At 35.9% G+C, this 24432-nt stretch overlaps 3 protein-coding genes across 5 annotated transcripts; 1 reads left to right on the top strand and 2 right to left on the bottom strand.

The window, feature by feature from the left end:
• Window positions 1-896: 896 nt before the first annotated feature.
• On the bottom strand, window positions 897-9881 carry LOC105170501 (uncharacterized). Of its 2 annotated transcripts, XM_088884758.1 has the most exons (4): window positions 9806-9881; window positions 6408-6471; window positions 4166-4562; window positions 897-2649 (listed from the first exon to the last, which is right to left on the bottom strand). In XM_088884758.1, the coding sequence occupies exons 3-4, from the start codon at window positions 4405-4407 to the stop codon at window positions 1263-1265; spliced, it is 1629 nt and encodes a 542-aa protein (XP_088740884.1). In that variant the 5' UTR covers window positions 4408-4562; window positions 6408-6471; window positions 9806-9881; the 3' UTR covers window positions 897-1262. The 2 variants fall into 2 exon arrangements, with proteins under 2 accessions (XP_088740884.1, XP_020552409.1); XM_020696750.2 differs by lacking the exon at window positions 9806-9881 and having other exon boundaries at window positions 4166-4574; window positions 6408-6442.
• MED19A (mediator of RNA polymerase II transcription subunit 19a-like protein) lies at window positions 5682-15611 on the bottom strand. 2 transcript variants are annotated; one of them, XM_088884759.1, is made up of 9 exons: window positions 15362-15611; window positions 13030-13085; window positions 12059-12133; window positions 10981-11270; window positions 10579-10812; window positions 10108-10167; window positions 9806-9945; window positions 6408-6471; window positions 5682-5972 (listed from the first exon to the last, which is right to left on the bottom strand). In XM_088884759.1, the coding sequence occupies exons 3-7, from the start codon at window positions 12087-12089 to the stop codon at window positions 9895-9897; spliced, it is 666 nt and encodes a 221-aa protein (XP_088740885.1). In that variant the 5' UTR covers window positions 12090-12133; window positions 13030-13085; window positions 15362-15611; the 3' UTR covers window positions 5682-5972; window positions 6408-6471; window positions 9806-9894. The 2 variants fall into 2 exon arrangements, with proteins under 2 accessions (XP_088740885.1, XP_011089581.1); XM_011091279.3 differs by lacking the exon at window positions 5682-5972 and having other exon boundaries at window positions 6275-6471.
• Window positions 15612-17266: 1655 nt separating this feature from the next.
• Window positions 17267-23513, top strand: RNS2 (ribonuclease 2). The gene is given in 8 exon segments (XM_088885444.1): window positions 17267-17583; window positions 18673-18701; window positions 18942-19015; window positions 19858-19963; window positions 20976-21067; window positions 22202-22363; window positions 22580-22679; window positions 23106-23513. Coding segments are annotated over 8 exon segments (915 nt in total). The 5' UTR covers window positions 17267-17287; the 3' UTR covers window positions 23162-23513.
• The last annotated feature ends 919 nt before the right edge of the window (window positions 23514-24432 follow it).

Here is a 24432-nt window from a genome sequence, read left to right as displayed (position 1 = left end):
ATGCTTAAACCATATTTAAAGATAATAATAGTAAATTATTCAATCGAGATACCATCATCGACAATAGAATATAAATAAATCTACGTATATGGCGAGTTGACGAACCAAATCCAGAAAATACCATCAAATGTGCAATCTTTTCTTAGTCATAATGTGGTTGTGTCTCCAAGAAGACATCTATCAAATGAATATGTTATAGGAACTAACATTACTAGAGATTAATATTGTAAAATAAATTCAATGGAATCACAAGTGTGAATTGTTTAGTATTTATTATAAATATCTAACCTTTAGACAAATTGGGCTGGTAGGCCTTATTTACACTTAAGGAGGCCCATGCAGCTTGCAGTACTTGGGCTTCTGTTGATTGGTCCGGCCCATAACTATAATAAAATATAGCTATTTCGCATGCCTGCTTGATTTGTAATGTGGTTATAACACTTGATATACTAAAAATCAATATCAAATATTAGTCACTAATTCATAATTATTATTAAAGTATATTTACACTAATACATTGGTGGAATTTGGACGTATGCGTCTTATAGGACCTCATCTATGCTATTTTTTCTACGATCATAAGGTCATATGAATCGGAGCTCATACTGATTGGCTCAATATGACGAAGGAAATAAGCTGAAAATCTGCATAAACAAAGGAGGTATCAAACTTGTTTTCAATATTAGCACTTCGACAATCAAATTAGATAAGATAAAAATATAGCAATGGAAGCATCTCTAATCCCATTAAACTGAAGCTTCTGTAATTTTCAGCTAATATATGGACACCATCAGGTCTTCTCAGATCAAGACATGTGTCTTTCAGCCATGAGGCATACTGGTCCATACCTTCCTGGGCCTGGCATAAAAGGCCTGCTTCTCAGTTATCTTCAAATCATAACTTAATCATAATCTATTTCATCGTCACACATTTAATGAATCACATACATCCCACACCTATAAGTTTAGGGTCCCTAAAAACATCATATTAGAATCAAATAGTAGCTAAAATCTTGTATTGATTTAAGAATAAACACAAAAATCTTGAGCCAATATCATCACACATTGCAATTGCCAATGGCTTAAGTTTATAGACAAGAATTTGGCTGATCACTAACAAAAACACTAGTTCCTTAGTAGCCCCAATGGAAAAGAAGAAGAAATGCTATCTTATGCTTTTTTCCAATTATTTACTATCACAATGAATTATACAAGTATAGGCAAAGAAACAAATCAAAAGCAACTTCCAACTATGGCTAATTGTTAGAACATCCACCTTGGAGATGAGTGGACTGAGCTCTGCCGGGGCCTGTTTGGTTGCTCCAAGTTGTTGCGTTTCTTCATGATGGAAGAAACCGTTGGGCTGAAGAAGTCGTTACTCCTTTGAGAAGTTGCACCTTGGGAATATACTTTCCTCCCTTGCACAAAGCTCCGGTGCTTTTCGAGCATAGCTCCACGGGGCACTGAATTTTTCTGTACCGCCCCCCACCTGTTGTAGTTTACGCAACTCTGACTCCTTCCAACTTGATGAAACTTTCCCTCTCTTGGACTGGGATAGTTACGGCTCTCAGCAGTTTCGGCAGAGTACATTGTAGTTTCTCCTTCGCTGCTGTAGTCATGTGGAGCCTCTGAAATCTCGACTGGGAAAGAACTAGACTGGATATCACACTGGGCACCATTAACAGATCCTGTTGATTCAGCATCTGCCGTGGGGCTGGATGGTCCTATGTTGCAATGTTGTCCTTCCTGGAGTTGCTGCAACAAGAAATCCTTGACATAATGTTGATCAGAGTTTGGCAGTATCTTTCTCGATGGTTGTGGTGATGCTGCAGCTTTAGCAATTCTTGGTGGGAAGTTGATATCCAAAAGCTGAATTTGAGTTACATCTTCCTTCTTCACTTTAGTGGAAGTTAACATTGGGGACTCGTAGATTTCTGGAGTTGGAATCCCCTGCATATGCGTCGCATTTTGTGTGTCATCGGTTAACTTCCTGTCTTTCGAAGTGTTGAAAACAGCAGAACTGGCTGCAGACTGCTCTAGAGGTCTAGACAGTACATTTGATGATGTCGGAGTCCCCTCATTTTCACCTTCAGTCGACTTAAAAACCCTCCGCATTGTGAACGATGCACAAGAATGCTCACTTTTCTGACCAGAGGACATCAGCCGTATCAAGGGTAATTTGGGTTTATTGAGTTCATCGAGGTTCCCCTCCCAATGCTGGTTTAGCCAATCACAGATGATGGGGATAGGGATACCAAATTGCATGGGGAAATCTTTCTTCCACGATGATGTCGAAGATGATGAAGTTGATGCAGATTTGGTGTTTGGAGATGTTGCGAGCTTCATAGGATCACAAACCATGAATGCAAGATTTCCATGAACATCAAAACCAGCAGAACCTGGGCTCCAAATTACTCCATCAGTTGACAACTTTATCAGATTGTCAGTAGCTATTACTACCTTCCCTTCACCCATTGTCAACTCCTGTTTTTCTGTGTATCCTAAGAAATAAACCGTACTTCCAAGCTCCAGATTTGGTTTTGAACAAGTTTTCAAGTAATGAGGTTGCTGGATCGGTGCATTTGACTCTTCATCCAGGGCATCAAGGCCCACAATTGTTAGATCAAGAACAGAGCTTGTAATAAAGAACCTGGAATTAATAGGTGAAGATATTAGAGAAGGCATGCATTGCATTTGGGTGGATGTCAGGCACCTTCTGTTTCATTTCTCATCTTTTTCTTCAAAGAAAGACAGCCAATCAAAATCAAGAAACCAGGAAAATCCACGCTAGCATGGCTGGTAACAGACAAGTTATTCTTCATGCAGTGTGGTCTACAGTTCCTATCTTTATTTCCTTCTTTTTTCTTTTCTTTCCTTTTTTTTTTTAAAAGGTGCAATTAAGAACTACTTATTAACTTATAAATAGCAATAGATACTTTCTCGATTCACATATGTCAACATATCATTTTCAATTCCCTTATTAGTTATACTATCAGCAGAGGAACAACCTCTGAATGTCATTTTTAATCATAATCATGACAGATGCTAGAACTGCAAAATTATAAACTTTATTAGCACGCATGCAGTATACACTACTTCAAAATATTCTAGTGGTAAGTTATCGCCATAATGGCAACGTGTATAACTGGATTTTATAAGCACAAGAAGATGGAAGACCATATGAATTACACTAATTACTAATAACTATTGAGTCCAATAAGTGTTAATAACACTATAACTGGACGTATGTGTCAAAGTAAAGGAGGAAGCAGCCATAAGCTCACTTTGTGCTGTTGTGAAAAGTTTAACAGTCCATACACAATAAAATTATGAATCTGGACTAGTTAAAAACTGTATCCCTTTTTCAAACACTAAAAAACATAAAAATGTATCAACAGCAGCATTCAAGGGTAGCTTTTATGAAATAAAAATGAATTGCAGGGGTCATGACCTCATAACTGCAGCATATTATCTTTGACATGGAAAACATCAATATTCAGTAAAATGGTTACAGAAAGCTTTCACAACCTTCTTTGGCAATGAAATTAACATTTCTGACTCCTTATTTTGGTAGTGCAGAAAATAGAATGAAGCAACAAATCATGGTACTCTAATTTGGTAGCGGCAAAGTTTCCACGCATACATCAAAAGGCAAAGATGCTGATAGCTTAAGTGCCATCATCATTTCAATCAATGGTCTTGTTGCTGCTCACATAATTATTACATCTTTTAAAAAGGTAGAGCAAGATTCCCAACCACTCATATATCGCTATAATTTTTCAGTCGAAATGACAACATACCACACAATGCTATCACTATGTTCTCCAACATGGATGGTGGTCAATTACATCAATTAAAGCAAAGTCCCTACTATATTTTATCTAATAGAAGTAAAATCTTAAGCAAAGAATCTCCAGCACAGTGATCTCTGTCAAATCCAATATCAATCAGAGACGTAAGAAATTCACACGTAAAATAACGAGCATTCAGCCGCAGGTTTTTGCGCTTTTTCCATTTCATCATCCAACCAACTATCTACATTTGACAACATACTACTACTTCAAAGTTCAAACACAATAAGTTCAACGTATTCATTCATCTCTCTCTCAATAAATTTGAAATTACCAAAATCCAAGACATTCAACAGAGCATCCCTTAAAACGGACCTGTGAGGGAAAAGGCCAGCGGAAAGGCCACTGTGGAGTCGGATCTCGGCAGCTTCAGCAGCGGCGACGGAAGGCAGAGTAGCGTGGGTGGTGAGAAGCAGATTCCGGTGGATCAATAAACCGGTGCCTCCAGCAGCGATTCTGGCCATGGCAGGAGCCTTGCCGGAGAAAATGGCGGCCTTCATTCTCTCCGATTTGCCTCCACCATTACAGAAACACCACGACTCCCCCAAAACCCTCATTCCGCGATTCTTTCTTCCGGAAAGTAAAAAAAGATACTAAATCACTAACTTCAACAGCACGAAATCCGCAAGAGATCTTAGATCCAAAACTCGGAGGTGGAAATGGAAGTGCATTTTGCGAGATGGGCTGTTCTTCTCCCTGGCCTTGGCAATGGCTGTGGTAATGGCTATCATTAACAAGTATTCATATGGGGGAGGGGGTCAGTCATACTTATACTCTATACATACAAATACATATACGAGTAAAGCCCTATACATACATACGCTTGTAACCATTGATTTCTACTTCTCTGATACATAATAATAAATACTATATAAATGAAAACATAAGACATGAAATTATTAATAATTGGAGAATATATGAACATGTATTGTATGTGCTGGAGCTGGAGCTGGAGCTGGACTGCTACTACAATGATTATTGGTTTGTGCCTGTGGTCCATTACTATCCATACTTCACGCTCCGCCTACATTCCTATCTTTTTATTCAAATTGGATCCACCATTTCACTAACATATTTGATTTTGTTGACATGATTATTTGACTTGCGATATCCAGAAAACTTGATAATTTTATTTTATTTTTTTCCGATATATTAATCCAAGTACAAAATTCATAAGAATAACGTACACATAAAATAGACCATTTTAATTGAGAGAATTTTGGCATGTTTGATATTTCAATAGAATTAAGATTACACATTCGATTATTTAACTTTTAATAGCAGCGTCTAACAGACCTTACGCGAATAGGAAAAGTGTTATTGAGTCATTTTCGTGCCTTTTAAGGGCTGCTTGGATTATTTTAATTTATAAAATTCTATTTTGAAATTGCTTAAATTTAAATTAATTTAAATAAAAAATTTATACATAAAACCCATATATGTCGGTATCTCATTAGTAAAATTATAAATATTGATATATTTTTTCAGACACTCAAATTTTACTATTTTCTTTATGACTTTTTTGTCCTCGAACTCTCCGTCACCTTCAATTTTTACCTCTTATACATCTGGATTTAAGTTTATATTGATGATAAACCATCACACCCATTCTAACATGGCATTGACATTGATTGCATTAAAGAGTCTCTTTTCTACCTGCTTTTGTATGCACTCAAACACATACCATAACAACAGCATTTAACAAACAAGGTCAAGGTCATGGTATAACCGTGTTGTTGGATTGACACTGTTCCTCGGTGTAGAAAGAGAATAAGATACATCAAGAATCATAACTCAGACACAAACATGAATATATTCTCATCACAGGACACAACGACTAATAGCTGCGTATATTCTGCAATCAATGTCAATGCCATGTTAGAATGGTTGCATATATTCTCATCACAGGAGGTTCTAAATCATAACAGGAACAATTTCGGGCCATCTATGACTCCGACCATTTTGATGAGAACCCAAAAGAAGAATATTAGGACAAACAAGTCAGGTATCCCAGAATGTTGTCTACTTCAACATGGATCAAGCCTAATGTTGATAGGAAAAATGTACCCTTTGTATAAGAATAGACTTTTCAACTTGCCCTTCTAGACGGGAATCGTCTCATCTGCAGTGCCAAGAAACATATTGAGCATTTATTTAATCCTAACAATAGACATATGATGGCTGGATTCCAGCTACTTGTGACAAGAATATTGACTGTTCCCACTTGTTCCTCGTATAAAATTGCATCTATTTAATCTCAACTATCCAAACTAATACACATTGCCATATCCTTACAAATCAGGTACCCTCTTTTGAGGATTAAAAAGACACCAGACCTAACTACATCTATTTTGACTACCCAATGCTGCAAGCTGATTAGATTACTTCAAAACTTTCTACCTAGAAATCTCAGGGGAAGAACGATGAAGAAAATCAATGAATTAACCCAGACATCCATTTTATCACTACAAACCAATGAATTGAAACAAAGTATTTTTCAATATCGCCACCAGAAATATGATACAACACAGGCAAGTCCATTTTCAACATTTTGTACCTTGAATTCACTGCAGCGAGTGAATTCACCTTCTTGGCAATCTTTAGTATGTCCAAATAAAGCTCTGCATGGAAAGAAAATGCAAACATATGTAAAAGAAGCACTCACGCCTTGTAGGTGTAAAGTAAGACTATGTACACAACGTGGCCTATTGCCAGCTAAGGTTCAAAACTGCTCAAGACCCTCAGCCATGCAAGCATCCATCAAATATTAATAGCATAACAGTAGCAAATAGAGTGATTAGGTTACATTTTTTACTTATTATGCTTTTAGGGCCTTTACAATTCAAGTATCAATTTTATTACTGTGAAATAAATAGAGATGAATAACCAGATTAGATAATGCTTTCACAGAGCAAGCAAAACAGTTCCAACTTCCAAGTAATACTCCATGCCTGGCAGTTAATTCATAAGGAACATTAGTGCAGTCACTTAAAAAAACAATTCCGCTACCACTAGGATAAAAGGATTGGGGGCCAGAGGATATGATGGAACATTGACTTCTTGAAGAGTAACTCTACAAATAGGGAACTTCTTCACTAGAGGAAGAACTGAACAAGAAATCAAAGCCCATGCAATACCTCCAACAGGTAGAATTTGATATTATATCCCATTCCCTTGAAACCTTCAGAGTCTGGGGAAGATCCAGAAATGATTATGGGGGTGATCATATTCATAGATTTCATGGCTTTCAGAAGCAGACCACTTCTCAGAGGCCAATATCTTTTTCCCACTCATTGCAGCCAACAGAAAAGGTATGATCTAATTATAATTAGTTATGAAGCCTAAGCTCAATCTACCGTAAGCATTTCTATTTAGAAAATTCCTCCATTATGCATCTGAAGCTACTAGAGATGAATGTCATGAAATTATCTTAATATTTAAGAGGTGAGATTCTGCCATACACAAAATTTTTGTTTGGCTAACTTAGGGGCATTAACCACTGGTTCTGCCCAATTAAGAGATTCTAACCGCCAGAAGCTATTCTTTCAGCCAAAACTCGTTAACAAATTACCAACTTTGTCACTATAGGCCCACCAAACACACTAGGGATTAGCCCCAGTTCGCACTAGAGTCGGCATTATAAGCCGGCCACCACTCCCATAATACACCTATATAAAAAGGTGAGCTCTACATCCTCAATGAAGTTGAAACTTGTGACATTTATGTGAAAAACCCATGATATAACCCCTAAACCACAATCATGGTGGTCATACACAAAAGGACCACACAAGGAAATCCTTGAAGTATGAGTCTACCTCTAATACAACACCAACCAGTCTGCTATGTGCAGAGGAGCAAGCTCAACAATTAGATATTTAGATATGTGCGCTTTGATCTGAGAAGGATAACCCCAAAAAATTATCAGCAGCCTGAAGAGAAAGCAATGCATAAAACAATGCCTGCCTGCATAGATGTCTTTAAACTGAAAATCTTATTATGCTATTAGGATTCTTGAAATGCAATTTCGGCTTCTCAGAGGATATGCCAACCCTCGGTTCAGTATGTTTTGTATTACAGTCTGGAATTTGAGTTTTTACTGAAACTGCCAACTTGAGCATATACCATCATTTAACCAACATACCTAAATGAACCCTCGATATATTGGTCTTGCACAAGTATTACTGACTAGTTACAAAGGTGTAATTTCTATCAGGATTGGGTGCATCAGCATCAGTCAACATGGTTGAAGAGTCAAAAGGAGACCCCCACTCACCCACATTTATGGGTATAGTAGAATTGACAACTTAGGAAACAGGGATCGACATACTAAATGTAACCTAGGATGTTGCACCCCTACTATGAGACAGCACTCTTTCCTGGGTGTCTACATCCCCATAACTGAAGTCTTTACTTCCATATCTACCAGATCAAATTTTCATCCCCAAATGCTTCAATCCCTAGGAAGTACAATTCCACTCTTTTAAGTCAAGTTACATCTCTGCAACTGGGGGTTTCATGCAAGTCACAATAAACCTTACAAGAAATGAAAAGATTGGAAGAACTCCAAATTCAGCAGCCTTGTTTCATAATAGCATGAAAAAGGTTAATCCTGAGAATAGATGAAGCTCCATGGATCTCATGAGGCATTGGGTTGTTGTTAATGTTTGTAGCAAAAGAGAGGCTCAAACAAAACTAGCTAGCGATATTATCCTCAAGTATTCAGTTCCCTCACCTAAACAGATCCTGTGAGCCTTTTTTCTCTGTTCAAATTATTTCCTCTAGATCTTTCCACCAATTCATTCCATATCTGTGAAATTCCTTTCAGTACAAAAGGGCTAAGCAGAATATTTGCAGAAGTAATTCAACAATGTTACACCTTTAACAGAATTCTCATCTAGGGAATACTATGTCTTCAATAGTGCAGATAACACAAGAATACAGCATATCACACACAAAAACAAAGCTTGTGCATAAAAAATTGTAAGTGAAAGAGAAAAATTGCTCAAGACCTCACAAGCGTTTTCCATGTTACATGTTTTATAATAATATTCAAAAATAAAATGCTGATAAAAGCAAAATTAGAAAGAAAATGTCATCAAGAAGACGGACACCTCTCACTCCATTAAAGAAAAAACTAAATGGCATTTGCAATTCCACTCATATGGAAGCTCTCCGAGACAATGTATCTCTCTTATGCAGTCCCTAGTTGCAGGATGAGGAAATTCCAAGGCCCTGGATCACATAATCACCCTAGGAGCTCAGTGCCACTCTAGTTTCCCATTCACAATTTTAAGTTTGCAGCAGCAATCTGTTCTTTAAAATTTTAAACTTGTGCTGCACGGATGATTTTTAGGATCTATCGCAACATAAATATAGAAGTATGGCTAAAAGCATAGCTGACTGACAAAGCTGTGGCCGTTCTTGTATTCATCACATGGAACAAAATACTGTAGGTACAGGGTAGACAACCGTAAAGAAGGGAGAAAGCAAGTAGGATCAGGTTTTCCAGTATTTATAATTTGATTGTTACTCCTGATAAACATCAACTGCAAAACTCCACATCGGCATTATATTCAAACACAAATGCCCACAATCCTTCAAGGGCACCGACTGCAAAGCTGTCATAACAATAACAGTGTATCATACTCAATATTTATTATCCTTCCCTTCTTTCTTTTCTTTTATTTTTCTTTGGTGGGGTGGGGTAGGGTTGGGTTAGGGTTGCTCTGTGCTCTTTGCTATCACGTCAATTTCTAGTTAGAAGTTGCTCCACTCATGTTCATTTGATTTAATTGAGCCTATTGACTACCCATACTCACCACCTCAGTTATAAATGAAGATAAGAGGCCTCGACACTTCTAACCAAACAACTAAAACTAGAATGCCATATCAGTATAATGAATAAGATGAAACATAATGACAGAAATAAGTTTTCACTAATAAGTGATTATGTACCTTAGGTAACTTGATAACAGTAAACAAAGAATCCCTCAACTCTCAACTCCAACATCTGATGACAAAATTAAAAGATCAAGCACCACTTCTCATCCTGCTACCTTTATTGCTCCCATCTCATCTATCTTTGAGCTCTTGTGCTGCATTATTTCAGGTGTCAGATATGTCATTCGGAAAAGCGTTTAGGAACAAGATTGAATGTTAACCAGTGATGACAATCATATTACTTCAGTACAATAACTTAGGACATGCAAAAAGCCCAATAAAAACTGAAAGAAACTGTCTAGTTGTCCTCTTCTCACCTTACTTTTCTTGTGTTTATGAACATCGCTGCCGTCCTCGTCTCCATCGTGTTTTCTCTTCTGAAATACCATATATTGACGAAGGAAATTTGGTTTAAATCAATCAATAATATCATGATATGGTCAGTATATCAAGAAGTTAACCAAGGATATCAGTGAACCAAATAGAAGTCAATGCTAAAACTGTTGAAATTCCACTCATCCACTCTCACAAGTGTTTATGCATGCATATATGTCTCACCAGAAAGTAGAATCCTATGAAAATAGAAAGTCACGGGTCGTAAACTTCAATAAAAGGCAATTAAGCTTTTTGCCACATAATCATGGATGCTATTTCAAAAGAAGCACTCCATAAGGTTTGTGCCACACAATAATAGTTGCCATTTCAAAGAAAACATACGATAAGAACACCTATTAAGCACATTTTGCTTTGAGTAACACTAAGGTTAGCAGAAAATTTAAATTTCCCACCTTCTCATGATGTCTTTTCGAGTGGTCATTGCCAGAATCATGATGGCCACTTTTATCTTTTTTCTTCTCCTTGTCCTTGTCTTTGCTTCGATCTTTATGCCGATGCTTGTGCTTCTTGTGCTCTTTATCCTTGTCTTTGTCTTTGTCTTTGTCCTTGTGCTTTTTATGTTTCTTCTCCTTGTCCTTGGACTCGCTTTTAGATTTCCCAGCAATGGTAGGAATACCCTTCTCAGACTATAAGACATTACAAGACTACAGATCAGTTCTCCCAGCAGCAGAATTTATAGCATAGAAGGCAAATCCAAAAGGCTCCAGAAAATAAGCCCCAATCTTTTAATAGCAGGTAGAAGGATTATCAATAAGCAACCAAATAAATTGGTAATCCAATGCGTAGAAACTCACAGGAGGAAGATCAACTGGAGCCGTTTCCCTCAGTTGAAAGGCTTCCTTCAGAATATCTAGGTCAAAAGGTTGTATACGTGTATTAGTTTCTCTAGATAAGGACGTATCTTGAATGAGCTCGCTCAATTGCATCCCCTCCCCTTTCCTGATTTCTGTGTCTCCAACCACATTGTGAAGGTAGTGCGTGTCTGATATTGACACAGGAAGCGCCCTCTTGCAGAAGAAATCGTGGTGAGGCAACAACTTGTAGTGACTTATAAGATCCACAGCACCTGTAAGTTCTCTTGGCCCTAATTTTAAGAATACGCCACAAAGGTGGTTTAAATATCAGAACAAAAATTGAGGATAACATGTCATGGCTGAGATTAACTAAAACTGGAAGAAATAAACAAATCAAAGAACTGATTTTGAGAAATTAACTGTAACAAAGGTGCTTTTGAGAGCATCAATTCCGAGTTTCATGATAGATATCAGCAAGGGTTGGTGGCTCTTTCTGTCTGTTTGTAGTTGTTACTTCATTTTATCCAAACTAATTCCATCCAAAAGTTATCACCAAATGAACCACCAATCCATTAGTTAGTCTACAAAGTCTTACTTCCCATCTTCAGAACAAATGGTTCCAATGAAAGCACAAATAGTTTTCCACCAAGTAAGATTTAAGTCACACTAGTATACATTTCCAGGCTATTAGCTTCTCTGATTTCTCCAACTTGCAGAAGACAATTATAAATTTTGACAAATTTGATCACCTTATTCTATAAAATAAATTCTCATCAATTAATATATGTATACTGGACAACAGATAACAAATGGAGAATCGGAGATATGCTACTAATCTAATAAGAAAGCCATGAGAAGGTATTTGTTTGATCAGGAACTCCAGTTGCCAATCAGAACCCAAATTTCTATTACCAACATAATTCCAACAGGGTCAGCAGCTACTGAAACTCACCCATCAATAAGAATGCGGTTTCATGCATTCAATTTAGGCTGAATTCTCAAAAAAAAGAAAATTAACAGATGAATGGGATGTTAAAATTAGTAATAAGGTAGCAAGCTCCACATTCACTAGTCGTACCTCTCCCAAACTTCTTGTAATCGGGATCCATGAATCAGCGCCTATGACAGTAGCTCATTACTGACTGAGATTTTACTGAAACAAAGAAAAGATTTATTAACTTGAGCAATGGTTTCTATTTTCATCTTCACTGGTTATACGCAACAACACCGTCATGATTACAGAAAATCAAAGCTACAAAACAACAGAACAGCAAAATTATGGTTACAATCCAATATCAGGATAGTTCCTGAGAAAGCTGATAACCTGAGACATTGGTTGCATATGCATTAGAGAGAAGGTGTGGGACAGAGAAAGACAGTTGGCCAAAAAGGTGAATGAATTCAAAGTTTAACGGTTACAGATCCAAGAGTGCAACTGCAGAAAAACTGGTCTTAACATAAAAAGGGTGGTTTACTGCATATGAAACAGAAGAAAGAACTCTTTCTTCCAAATCTTCTCTGTCGTTAGTACAACGAGTTAAGTCATAGTACTAGCAACAGCGGACAAAGACCAGTTTTTCCTGTTCCGATAAAATTTAATTCATACCGCATAAAAGTTGACTGAATCAAGCGGTGTTGAAGTATTACAATGTGCCGGTTTGTTATATAGGTATATAAAATAGCCACACAGCAGCAATAAAGCCTAAAAAAATTAACATGCTTTCAAAAAGTGAAAGGGGGTGGTGGTTCATGGAAATGACTACATGTTGACTCATTAACGGACTTTACAGAATGCAAGCCTAGGAGATTGCTGTAGCTGTAAGCCTTAGTACACATTCTGTTAATAGTTTGACCACCCAATTAAGTTGAAGTTCTAGGCTATTTTCCAGATAACAGTTCTAAAGTATTAATTTGGTAGTCTCGGATTAAGCTTGAAGAGATCAAGGGTGCAAGGTATGATAAAGAAGTAAATGAATGTAACCTTTATCAGATAAGAAACACCGCGTGTGTGTGCGTGTGCATGAGAAAGAGAGACAGCTTATGAGGTACCTGAACTGTGAAGGCATGTTCGTTATAGGTACACAATATCAAACCTTAGGCACACACTGCAAGTTCATCAAGAAAAACCATTAACATATATAAAATTACCAACCTCCTTGAAACTAGAAGATAGGTCATGAAACGATAACTGCAATCAATAATTGAGTCCAAATACCAAGTATATAAACAATCAGGTTCAGGCTTAACGTTCAGCTTTTTTGGGGGACCAGTAGATGATTTTCTAACTTCTTTCCGTCATCGCCATATCTCATAGTTTTTTTGTTTATATTATCTGATTCCAAGGTAAATTTGCGTTCTCCAAATGAACAGTGTGGAATATCTGAACAAACTTCCCCAAATAAGGTTTGGTGCAAATCATACAGTGTTACATACATTTTTCCTTCTTCACTTCTGATGTGGGAGTAAAATGATGACAATCCTTTTGAATTTCTACCAAGAAGATAAAATCTTAAATCTCCGCTCACTTCGATTCAGTTTTATGATGAATGAGAAAATAAAAGACAGCAAGTACAAATATTTTTTATAATTTCTTTCCTTGTGTATCTTACCTGTGATCAATCTTAATGCACCCTACAGAATTAGTTATAGAGTCGTAAGTATACAATGAAAGTTTCCTTACACTGCAGAATTTGGCACACAACTACCAGCAATATTAGAAATGTGGTGCTCAAGCCCCTAGCCATTGGAGCATTATCAAAAGACTTGGACTTGGTCATGTCAGATTTGAAACTTAATTCAACCATTCTAGTGGAAACTGAAGCCTGCACCGAATCCCTTTTTCTTCTATTCTATCAGCCATGAAGCGTGGAGCTTTAGAAAAGACTTAACAGAGCTGAGGTAGAGAATTGGTTATCTTATCAAGTTCCATCACTTCAAAATGTTCAGTTTTATAGCCGTTAAACATTGCCCTTTGACGTTAAAGGCTGAAAGTAGATGATCCCCATTTCCTTAGTCTTTTAGAAATTATATCAATAATTATTGCAATTTTCCCAAACCATAAAGACTGAATATTTTGTTTCAAAGACTTTATTTATTTTGCAGCACAAACATTATTCACTTTTAGTTCGCTTTGAACTACTTGTTTTAATATTACGATTTTGTTATACGTATTTGGGGTGGATCTCATTCGAAGTATTATGCCAACATATGGTTCATTTTATCTAAGGTTCAGTTCAAACCTTGTATCTTATCAAAATATCATTATTGAATGAAAATGTATGACTTGCAATAAAGTAACATTATTCCCTATATGAGCTAAGTGAACTTACTTTGCAGATGCAAAGTATTAGGCCAATTTATGCCCAGATTTCATCTTAGTTCCAAACCATGTACCTTACCAAAATATCATTATTGAATGGACAAATATGAGTTGCAAAAATGCTATTCCTCATATGAGCTAAACAAACTCATTTTTCCTGTCTGCTTATTGCGTTTCATGTCTGAGTATGCTGCATCTTAACAAATCTATTCCCATTCCAACTTTACCAAAATTATCCTGCATGCCAAAACCTAATCTGGAAAACATATATTCATGGTATCCATGCAGTGAAATAATGCTAACACATGGACAAGACACTATATACTTAAATTTAAATTCTAATTTTGGATAAAATCAAGTCTGAGCCAGTGAACTTTCCATTGAACACTTATACCATCAACTCAGTGATACTTCACGACAATTTTAAGAACTTAAACCTTAAATTGTAATTGTGTAAGTGGAGATTTCAGCCACAGAACCAAGAAACTAGTCATTTATGTCAAGGCATAAAACCTGAGTCCCTCAATTTTCATAACCACGGTAGAAGAATCTTCATTAATAAGCATAGTAATAAACCCAACATACCCACATGGAAAACCCCTAATTATAGGGCACCAGAGAAATAACAAACAAAGGGAATTTGAGGAAAGCAGAAAATTACATTACAATTAGAAGTAAACTCACAACAAACAACGACACAGCACATCTCTTGTTTTTATGATAATGTGGCAGAGGTTTACGCTTTCATAGTAGTCAAATAAACATCGAGAAGAAACTAAAGCAGAAACCCTAGGTATGTTCAGTACACCACTAAATCACAAAGAACTAGGTGACAACTAAACCAGAAAGCGAAAAGGGGTACTTTCCAACTGCAAACCATCAGGAGCCAAAACCAGAGAATCGAAACCCTAATTACACGATTGAAAAAGAAGAGAACAATAACCCTAAATTAACAAACCCAAAATCAATTATGGACAAAAAAATATCACCCAAACAAAACGAGAGCAATATCAATTCAAGAAAAAGAATAAAGCAGACAGAAGCCAGAAACCACCGTCGTACCTTCACCGTAAGAGCAACACCATTTGGGGGGGGTTTCACTAAGTTCGTGGAGCGATCGGCGCCGAATAAACCCCCGCCCCGCCGCAACTATCTTCAGGTTCAATTCAGGCTCTGTATTCCAGCGTGGAAAACGGAAATCGAAGAATCGTGGAGGAATTGAAGCTGCTTAAAAAGCTCGTTAATGGAGGGAAAACGAATGTGGGGGGTGGGAGGGAGGGGGATCTGGTGTTGGTGAATCGGGGGTCTCTAGCGCCGAAGAATACTTTCAAGGGCTCTTGTAATTGGCTTACTCGGCCGAAACAACACGTGCCGGAATCCTACTGGCTCCTCTATAACGTAACCTTTTTTTATTTTTCTTTTTAATATTGACCATTTGATAAACTTTTATTTTGGTTTTTTAATGAATTCTGCAATAGTTATTAATTTCATAATACAAATAAATTATAAAATTAATCATCGTAAAATTTATCAGTGTTTTGAAACAAAACTAAAATGTGAGGGAGAAAAATACGAAACCATAATATTTGGAGAAAATAGTTTAATATGTATAATTGTAAATTCTAATTTAGTTTTTTAATTTGAATATAATGAATAACGTGCTATTTATTCGAATTTTATTCAAAAAATAATATATACGGTTTTAAAAACATAAATATTAAACAAAAAGTTATTTTCAACAAAGACAATAAATATTTAAATTTTGTTTCTAGCGTGTTATAGATTTAAATTTTATAAGAGAGTAAGCGTATCGTAATTAGAATGTAAAAAAATTGAGTTGAGTAAAATATATTATTTTTGCAAATTCATTTAAATGATTTTCAAGACGAGTTATTAATTGAATTGAGTTGCAGCGAGCTTTAAATAAACAAATAAGAGTTAAGTTTTAGTAATTTTACACTTTCAAATTCATCTTATATATTTCTACTAATTGAATCAAAAGAAATAAATTATTTAAACTTCGTTTATTGAGTTTAAAAATTTGAGCTCATATGAACTTCTATCAATTAATTTTTTTAATAATTAATGAGTCGTTTAAGTTATTTTTTTAGCCGCAAATATAATCGCTACACACAGAAATAACAAAATATTAGTTAGTACCAAATGAATTTTGATTTCGTCTAAATATCTTCTATTAGTATATATATACATATTGCATTTTAATATTTAAAATAAAATACATGTCTTTTCATATTTCTCCCATTTATATGGAAGCTAGTGGTGCTGGTGGATGACTATGATCATAACATTTGTAACATTTATTCTTCAATACCAACACCTCACTACTATACCATGTTCATGCACATTACTATTCATTTATCACACTTTCTGTTACATTATTGTCCACTAATTCACATTAAAATAGTGGATGTTGTTTACACCTGCTAAACAAAGCATAACTCTATTTATTTTGACACACACATATACACAAATACTATATGCAATTATAACAGAGATTTATATTAGTTGTTAGAAAGTGTTGTTTTTTTGTGGAGTTTTGAACTCTACTACTTTTCCAGAGTGGTTAGAGTTGTATGACATTGTCGGGATGATGTTTCCTGGAGGAGATAAATCAAAAGTGATATTGTTAGATTCGTGAAAAGTTTGTTGCAGTGGACTTAAATTTTCTTAAAGAGAGCGAATATATACGCTTCAAGGAAGATATCTATTTTGTCTTTTTAACTGTAATTGCTGTTTCTACAACATATTATAATATTTGATATAAGTACACAAAAAAAATTTATAATTTAAAGAATTATGTTTAATAGTTTTAATTTTATTTTCGTCCAATAAATTAATTAATTTATTAGTCAAAATTAACAGATTTTGTATATCGCCGTTACGGTATATGTTTTTTCTCGTTTAACAGCCCAACCGCAGTAACAGTCCCAAATTTCCTGCCCTTGCCGGCTTTTTGACCGCTATTAAATGAGTTCGAAGTGTTCATCCCACAGCAATCCCATTTTCAGATCACACCCAATGGCTTCTCTCCTCGTCGCGCCTCCCTTCAATTTCGCATTTCGATCTGTGGTCTTTTTGGTAATTATCTGGATTGGATTGTTTTGCATCGTAGAGATCAGTGCTGGTGGGGATGTAGGAGAAGTGTTGGGAAAGGGAGGGCATAAACAGAGAGAGTTTGACTACTTCAAGCTGTCTCTCCAATGGCCGGGTACCGTATGCCACAGAACTCGCCATTGTTGTTCCTCCAATGGCTGCTGTCGAGGGTACTCTTATTGGTCTTGTTATTTCCGCTGAAAAATTTGCTATTTTGTTGGTGAAGTTTCTCCAACCACTTTTCTATTTTACCTATTTAATGAAAAGAGCAAAGTAGTTTAATCTGTTGATGGATGTGGATGAATTTAGATGAAGGTTATGATTAATTTTTGGGTGGTGGATGGTTTGTGGAAGTCTCGCGAACTGTTAACATTTTTGGTAGTGCGAGAGCCTGGTTCTGTATCTTGGTTCTGTAATTTGTGAAGGTGGATTCTGAAGAGGGGAAGTTAGCTGATTTAGTATTTAATAACTTCATGGATATCTGAGTTAGTAAAGTTGGCTGAACTGATCTCACATAAACACATCAGTATCACAGTGAAAATCCACTTTGCTCTATTATTTTTACTAATTTCTGCTGTTCCCATTGACCTTATAATTTTATATCTAAAACCGAAGAAGGTTCTATTTTGATTTGCTTTGCCATGCCATCTTAAATGTTTGGATCCAGCATAATAATGCCAAGCCGTATTCATATGTCAAAGCAAAGTAAAAACGATGAGTGTTCTCTGGTAATTGTTAAAAGTGGCTGTACAAAGGGTTTCCTTTTCCTAGATTTGTTTATTAAGTTAAAGTATCTAATGCGTGTGAAATTTGTATTATAGTGGAAGAGCGAGACTCATGAATGGAGGTTCATTTGCCAGATGATTGGAAACATGTGCAGTTTGTGTGATTTTGTGAATTGCTATGAGATGAGTCTTAGAGAGTTAGACCCCATAGCAATGCAACCAATGATGTTTAAAGTTCTTGATGTTGGACGTCTGTGGTTTGCTAGTTACCTGCATATTATATGATTTACACTCACATGTTTCTTGTATGTGTTTTGTGTGGATGTACTGAATATTTCAAAGATTACTGAACTTACAAAGACATGAACTGTTTGGAGCAGGCTTAGTTGAGCCTATTCTTAATTGCCTGCATTCCCTTGGCGTGATTTATTTCTTCGTGCTACTTTAAGCATTTCTTTAGTATTCTTTTGTTTTGTCTAGATAACTGCATAGTAATGCTGTATGGAACTTACTTTTGCTTCCGTTTTGTTCCAGCTCAAATGCGCCGACAGGGTTTACAATACGTAAGTCCATTTTTTGACATTATTGAAATTGAAATTAGGATAGGCGTATGAACTTTGTGGCAATTTGGAATTTAAGTTATGCATGCCTTTGTTGTTTAATTTTTTTTGTTAAATTGTAGGAATGAAGATAGGTACAAATTTATACCTCAAATAAGATGCAGATAAATATAATGTTGAATAGAGTTTTATTAGCTTTTCTGATTAACTTGCAATGTCCACTTGATGTTTGTTTCTTTGCAGATGGACTTTGGCCAGATTATAATGATGGAACTTGGCCTGCATGTTGCAATGGTAAAAGATTCGATGTTAAAGAGGTATAAGTTTCGTCGGTCTTTTAGTCTATGTACACATATGGAGATGCTTTAGATTCCAGGACATATGTACATATTCCCAAGCTTAAATCTGAGTAAGTTGTTGTGCCGTTTGAATATGCACTTGTTACCGCCTTATATTGGGTTTTGCATATATCACTTGGTTTGAGAGCCCTCTTTGGTGAAGACATGAAGCTACTTACAGGGTGCTACTAAGCACATTGGTGGATAACTTTGAACTGAGGTCACTAATAGTATTCAGATGTCGAGACAATCATTTTTCCTGTAATGGAGAAGATGTTAGTTTCCTACTTAGTGCACCTTGATATGTCTTGATTAAATATACCAAGTAGGATGACGGCCCTAGAAGCTTATATAGAGAAAAAAATAAGTAAAATCAAAATGTTAATGTAGCATGTGCGTATGAATCGTTTGCGCATATTCATGATCTTGAGTTATCACGGCAAGATCCTGTGAAAGAAATTTGATCCTGTTTGTCCGATTAGTTTAGTTATATAGATTGATAGTCAGCAAGGAAAGTTGAAGCTTAGGTTTTTTGATTGTGATACTACCTCTATCAACATCTGATACCGAAGAGCAGTGTTGTTTCCTTCTTTTATTTCTATCTCATACGCTAGAGCAGTGCTCATTGCCTTCTTTTTTCCCGAAGGATTTTGTCCATGGGGAACAAGGCGATTGTTTACCTAATTCCTAAATTCTATGTAACATGCTACTTAATCACAGTCATTCTCTAGGAAGATTTACCTTTTAAAAGCATAGGTTTTTTTTTTTATCTTGGCAACAACTGCATACTTTTTTAATTCTTATAATTATGAAAACTGCAGATCTCGACATTGCTTGGTGCCTTGAACAAGTTCTGGCCATCGTTAAGCTGCAGTTCTCCATCAAACTGCCATGGTGGAAAAGGATTATTTTGGGAACATGAGGTTTGTTAGTTCTTGGCTTTGCTTCAGAATTTGTAATGATACTACATGGAACTAATAATTACTCCTTTGTTTCTGTCATGTTTGGACTGCGGAACATCTGGAAACAGTGGGGTAAACATCTTCTTGAAGTGTTAATTCTCCTTTGACTTTATCATTTCTTTTGCTATCTGATGTGTACAGCTTATCATATGTATATTTTGATGTCAGTGGAAACTGAGTTGCTGAATGTACTTATGTGCTCCTGATGATGTTTACTGCATGATATGTGGCAATTTGAGTTGTGAATTTATTGTTGATCATTTGATTTTCTTTTGCATGTCTAACCGGACCTCCACTCAGTTCCCTGTAGCGTTACTAGATGATACTATTGGAACGTGGTTGATCTCGTAAATCTTTATCATAATATTATGCTATATCCATCTCAACCTTTCATTCTTTCTTTCCCCATAATCTGACCTCCAAAAGCCTCGAGCCCGATGGTTGGAAACAAGAAATAACAAGACACCAGGCTGTGACATAAATGAGGAAGAATGGAAGATGCATAAAATTTATTCACATTGCGGTCTAGCATGCTTTACTCTCTCTGTAGGCTGATGTGTTTGTCTGTCTAACTAGGAAGTGGAGTACACTTAAACCACACACAATCATCACATTGAGCCCTGGGTCTTTTTTGATATAGCTCAAGATGTCAGAGTATGGCATACTTGAAAATATTTGTGAATTACATACTTCATATGCTTCATCTGTCCAGTAACATGATAATATAAAGACATAGAATTGGTAATCTGGTCCTAGGGAGCTAGTCTAAGTCTAAATCAATTGTCCCAACATCAGGTATTAATGTGAGATGTAGCTTGATTTTAACTTTTCAAGCAGTGATTTCATATAGACATGTGTTAGCAGTACTTTTGTCATAGAAATATATAATGAATTTGAAATATCATAATGTGTTGCAAAAAGAATTTCATCAAGTGTAGAAGAAGCTAAGACTTCTCACTATTTTCTTTATTCTGCAGAAAAGCATGGAACTTGTGCCTCTTCAGTTGTAGGAGATGAATACAAGTACTTCTTGACGACACTTAATATTTATTTCAAATATAACATAACGGTAAGAGCACTTTTCCATTAAATTTTTTGCTGTTCATTAAATAGTTGTATGTCCTCATGCAGGTTTGTTGTATATGCTCACGAGTATCTGATCTCTTGCATTGGTCATCTCAAATGTCAACTAGGGCTCTAATCAAATAGGAACCTACTGTTGGAAACGTAAAATAGCTACAATTTTGGTTATCAAATAGGCTTTTGAGACACAATATCCTCTATGATGTGATCACATAGCTTAGGGATGGTGAGCCTCCTATTACTGAAGAAATGTCTTCAAGTGTTCTGACAGGTTCTGTTCCTGTCCTCATGTTGTTTCCAACAGTAAAGGAGCTTCCACATCGATGATAGGCACTATAAAGGAATTAAAATGTAGCATGTGCCAAAGACTGGAGAAACCCACTCCATGGTTTTACTTCTTTTGTCCCCACAAAGTGTCATCACCCCCAACCGACACCCCGATGCAAAGAATTAACATGGAGGACCTGTTAAAGATTGGAAAGGTTCGATTCATCATTTTAACTATCTTGGTCCTTCCCTCCGCCTTCGGCTCATACTTCTTTAGGAGCTCTGGTCCCCGGCAAAATATAAAAAACACGTGTTCTTTTGGATATGTTATTACAAAATAATAATTAAAGAAAAGCATACCCCACTCTTTGGCATAATTGAACAGAAGTCAAATATATTATCTAGATATAGATGTGGAGAAAGGTAGGTGGAGTCTAATACAATCTTTGCCTTAACTGGGGCCTTCCATCTCTCAGGGAACGGAGCAACGAACTAGGCTTTCCTGACAATTACAGATTACTCATACTGGAACTGAGACATGACCTGCACTGAATAAGCAAAATGAGTTTTTGGTCATGTTAGTCAAGTTGACTGATGCTTCCTATGACCCCTCCTGGTTTGCTGTAATCAATATAGTGTACAGGGGCAAAAGGCCTTACCTCCACGGAATCAAACACAAAATCATTCATACTAATTTTATCTCCATGGAACAGAAGCCTGTATGACTTGAAAATAACATTGCGACTATATCTGATGGCACCATAGCTTAGCAGATGTCTCTTCTCTTCCTGGCTATATCATTGTTCTTTTATGTTTTCCACTGCTTGATTTATATATTTATTATGTCATGCAGGAAGTTCTCAGAGAAGCTGGATATGTAGCATCTAACTCGGAAAAATATCCTTTAGGAGGCATTATTTCAGCCATTCAAAATGCTTTCCATACAACTCCAGAATTGGAATGCTCAGGTGATGCTGTTGAGGAACTTCGGTTATGCTTCGATAAGAATTTTAAGGTCAGTTATTCTGGTATTATTTTGTAAGGATTTCTATGGTGACTCGTATAAGGATGATACAACTTGCAGGGCTTTGTATTGATATTTGTAGATGGAAGAATGCCTGAAAAATTTTGTGTTCGTCATTTATGCTTGTATTAGCATCTCAATCTACCTTTTGCCTGTTTCTCCTTTTGAGTAACTTAAGCCCTGTTCTGAAAAGAGATGTTTTGGCAGCCTCGAGATTGTGCAGTTGATTCCAACACCGAAAGCGGCATTGTTACTTCAAAAAAATCGTGCCCCAGATATGTGAGCTTGCCAGATTATGTTTCACTGAGTGAGTTCTGTTTTCTCCACACCACAATTGGTAGCTGTTATAATAGATTCTTTTTAAATTCATTGCCCATTAGGTATCTCTGAAGTTCCTTTTCATTTTGTAAATCAGCAACATCATTTTTCCCTACAAGCTTCTTAACGTTTAATTATGACAATGATAAGTCAACAATGTTCACAAATACAGCCCCAACCCCTCGCCCCTGCTTTCCATTCATCGTCTTTCATCTTGACTGACAGGCCTTGGCCTGCAATGACCTTAGAAACAAAATGCTGTTAGTTTGTTTGTCCATCTCATCTCACAAAGTATTTTACCAACTCCATATTTGCTTTCAATTTACTTGAGATTGTGTGAATATAAGATATAGATTGCAATTCTGTTTGATACTACTATATATGTGCATGATCTGAACCTTAATTCTGATTGCAGACGTTGGGAAGAATGACGCTGAAGTTTCACAAGCTACAGTACATTCTTCCATTTGAATGGTGCTGTCCGACAACAGACCCTAGTTTGCTTGTTATGCTTATCAGCTAATCATGCCAGTGCGTTCATATGTATTGGTCATAAATGAAAATGCTTCATGTTGTAAGCTTTTAGTGAAATGTGATTTTTCTGGTAATAATACCATTCATAGTCTCCAGCAACTGTAAACCAGAAAGAGAAGCATGTCTAAAAGTCCTTGTACGGTTGCCACCACCAACCCCCTTACTCTCTTTTGTACAGTCTTTAAAATGTATTCTACGGAGGAGTGACGACGTTTCATGTTGTATGAACAATGGAAACAGGGCACTGTGTATTTGAACTCGCAACATATCCATCGCTGCTTTTGTTTCAGTTCCATTTGTATCATATCAAATATGACGTTTGGATCAGTTGAAACAATGCTGATGAAGGTGAAAGGAAATTAGAAGCTATAACCGGTCCAATTTGAGTTGAGTTTTTGAAAATTTCAACGCTCAAGCTCAAATATTTATATCGAAAAATTTGATGGGTCTGAGTTTAAAAATTTAGACTTTAATTTACATTATTTTAATAATAATTCATATATTGATGGAATTTAAACTCGCGACTTTAAAATTATGTCAGTGACTACAAATTTAAGTACACTAAAAAAAGGAAAGTATATGTAATGAGGGCAAGATTATGATTTTGTTAAGTACAAATAAAAGTGGAGTGGAATTAGTAAAAAAGTAGAACACCAAAATCACAATAATCCATATAATAATTATGGACAGATTACGTTAATTGTGTGATTAGTGATTAGAGTCATCAACCACTATTGTTGATTAACCACCTGAATCTGAATGCAACAACATTATAATTAATTACAATAACTTAAATTATTGCCCTCTTAATCCAATCCAACGGCCACCTAAAATGATAAGATTAAGGTCTTACGATTACAAATTCCAATTAATTTGAGTTCGACTGATCTAAGTATTAACTTATTTCTGTAGATGTTTATTATTATTAATTTTGTTGAAACATGAATTTAAATTTAAATTTATTGATATACTTAAAACCTTTGATATTTTAATGTAAGGAACAACATAATAAGGTGCATCTACTGAGAAAATCCAACTGCTTTATAACTCTTTTCCAATTGAAGATGACATGCGAAAACTAATAAAAAACAGAGTTGTAAATAAATTGAATTGAGTCTAACATATCCAATTTGAAGAATTAATTGTATTTGAGTTCTATTTGTTTATTGATTTAATAGAGTTCAAACCATCATTATTTGAATCAAATG

This window comes from Sesamum indicum, linkage group LG9 (genome assembly GCF_026168435.1).
Source record: "Sesamum indicum cultivar Baizhima isolate 11 linkage group LG9, ASM2616843v1, whole genome shotgun sequence".
Taxonomy (NCBI): Eukaryota; Viridiplantae; Streptophyta; class Magnoliopsida; order Lamiales; family Pedaliaceae; genus Sesamum; species Sesamum indicum.
Note: the sequence above shows the minus strand (reverse complement) of the source record. Positions and strands in the feature narration are given on the sequence as shown.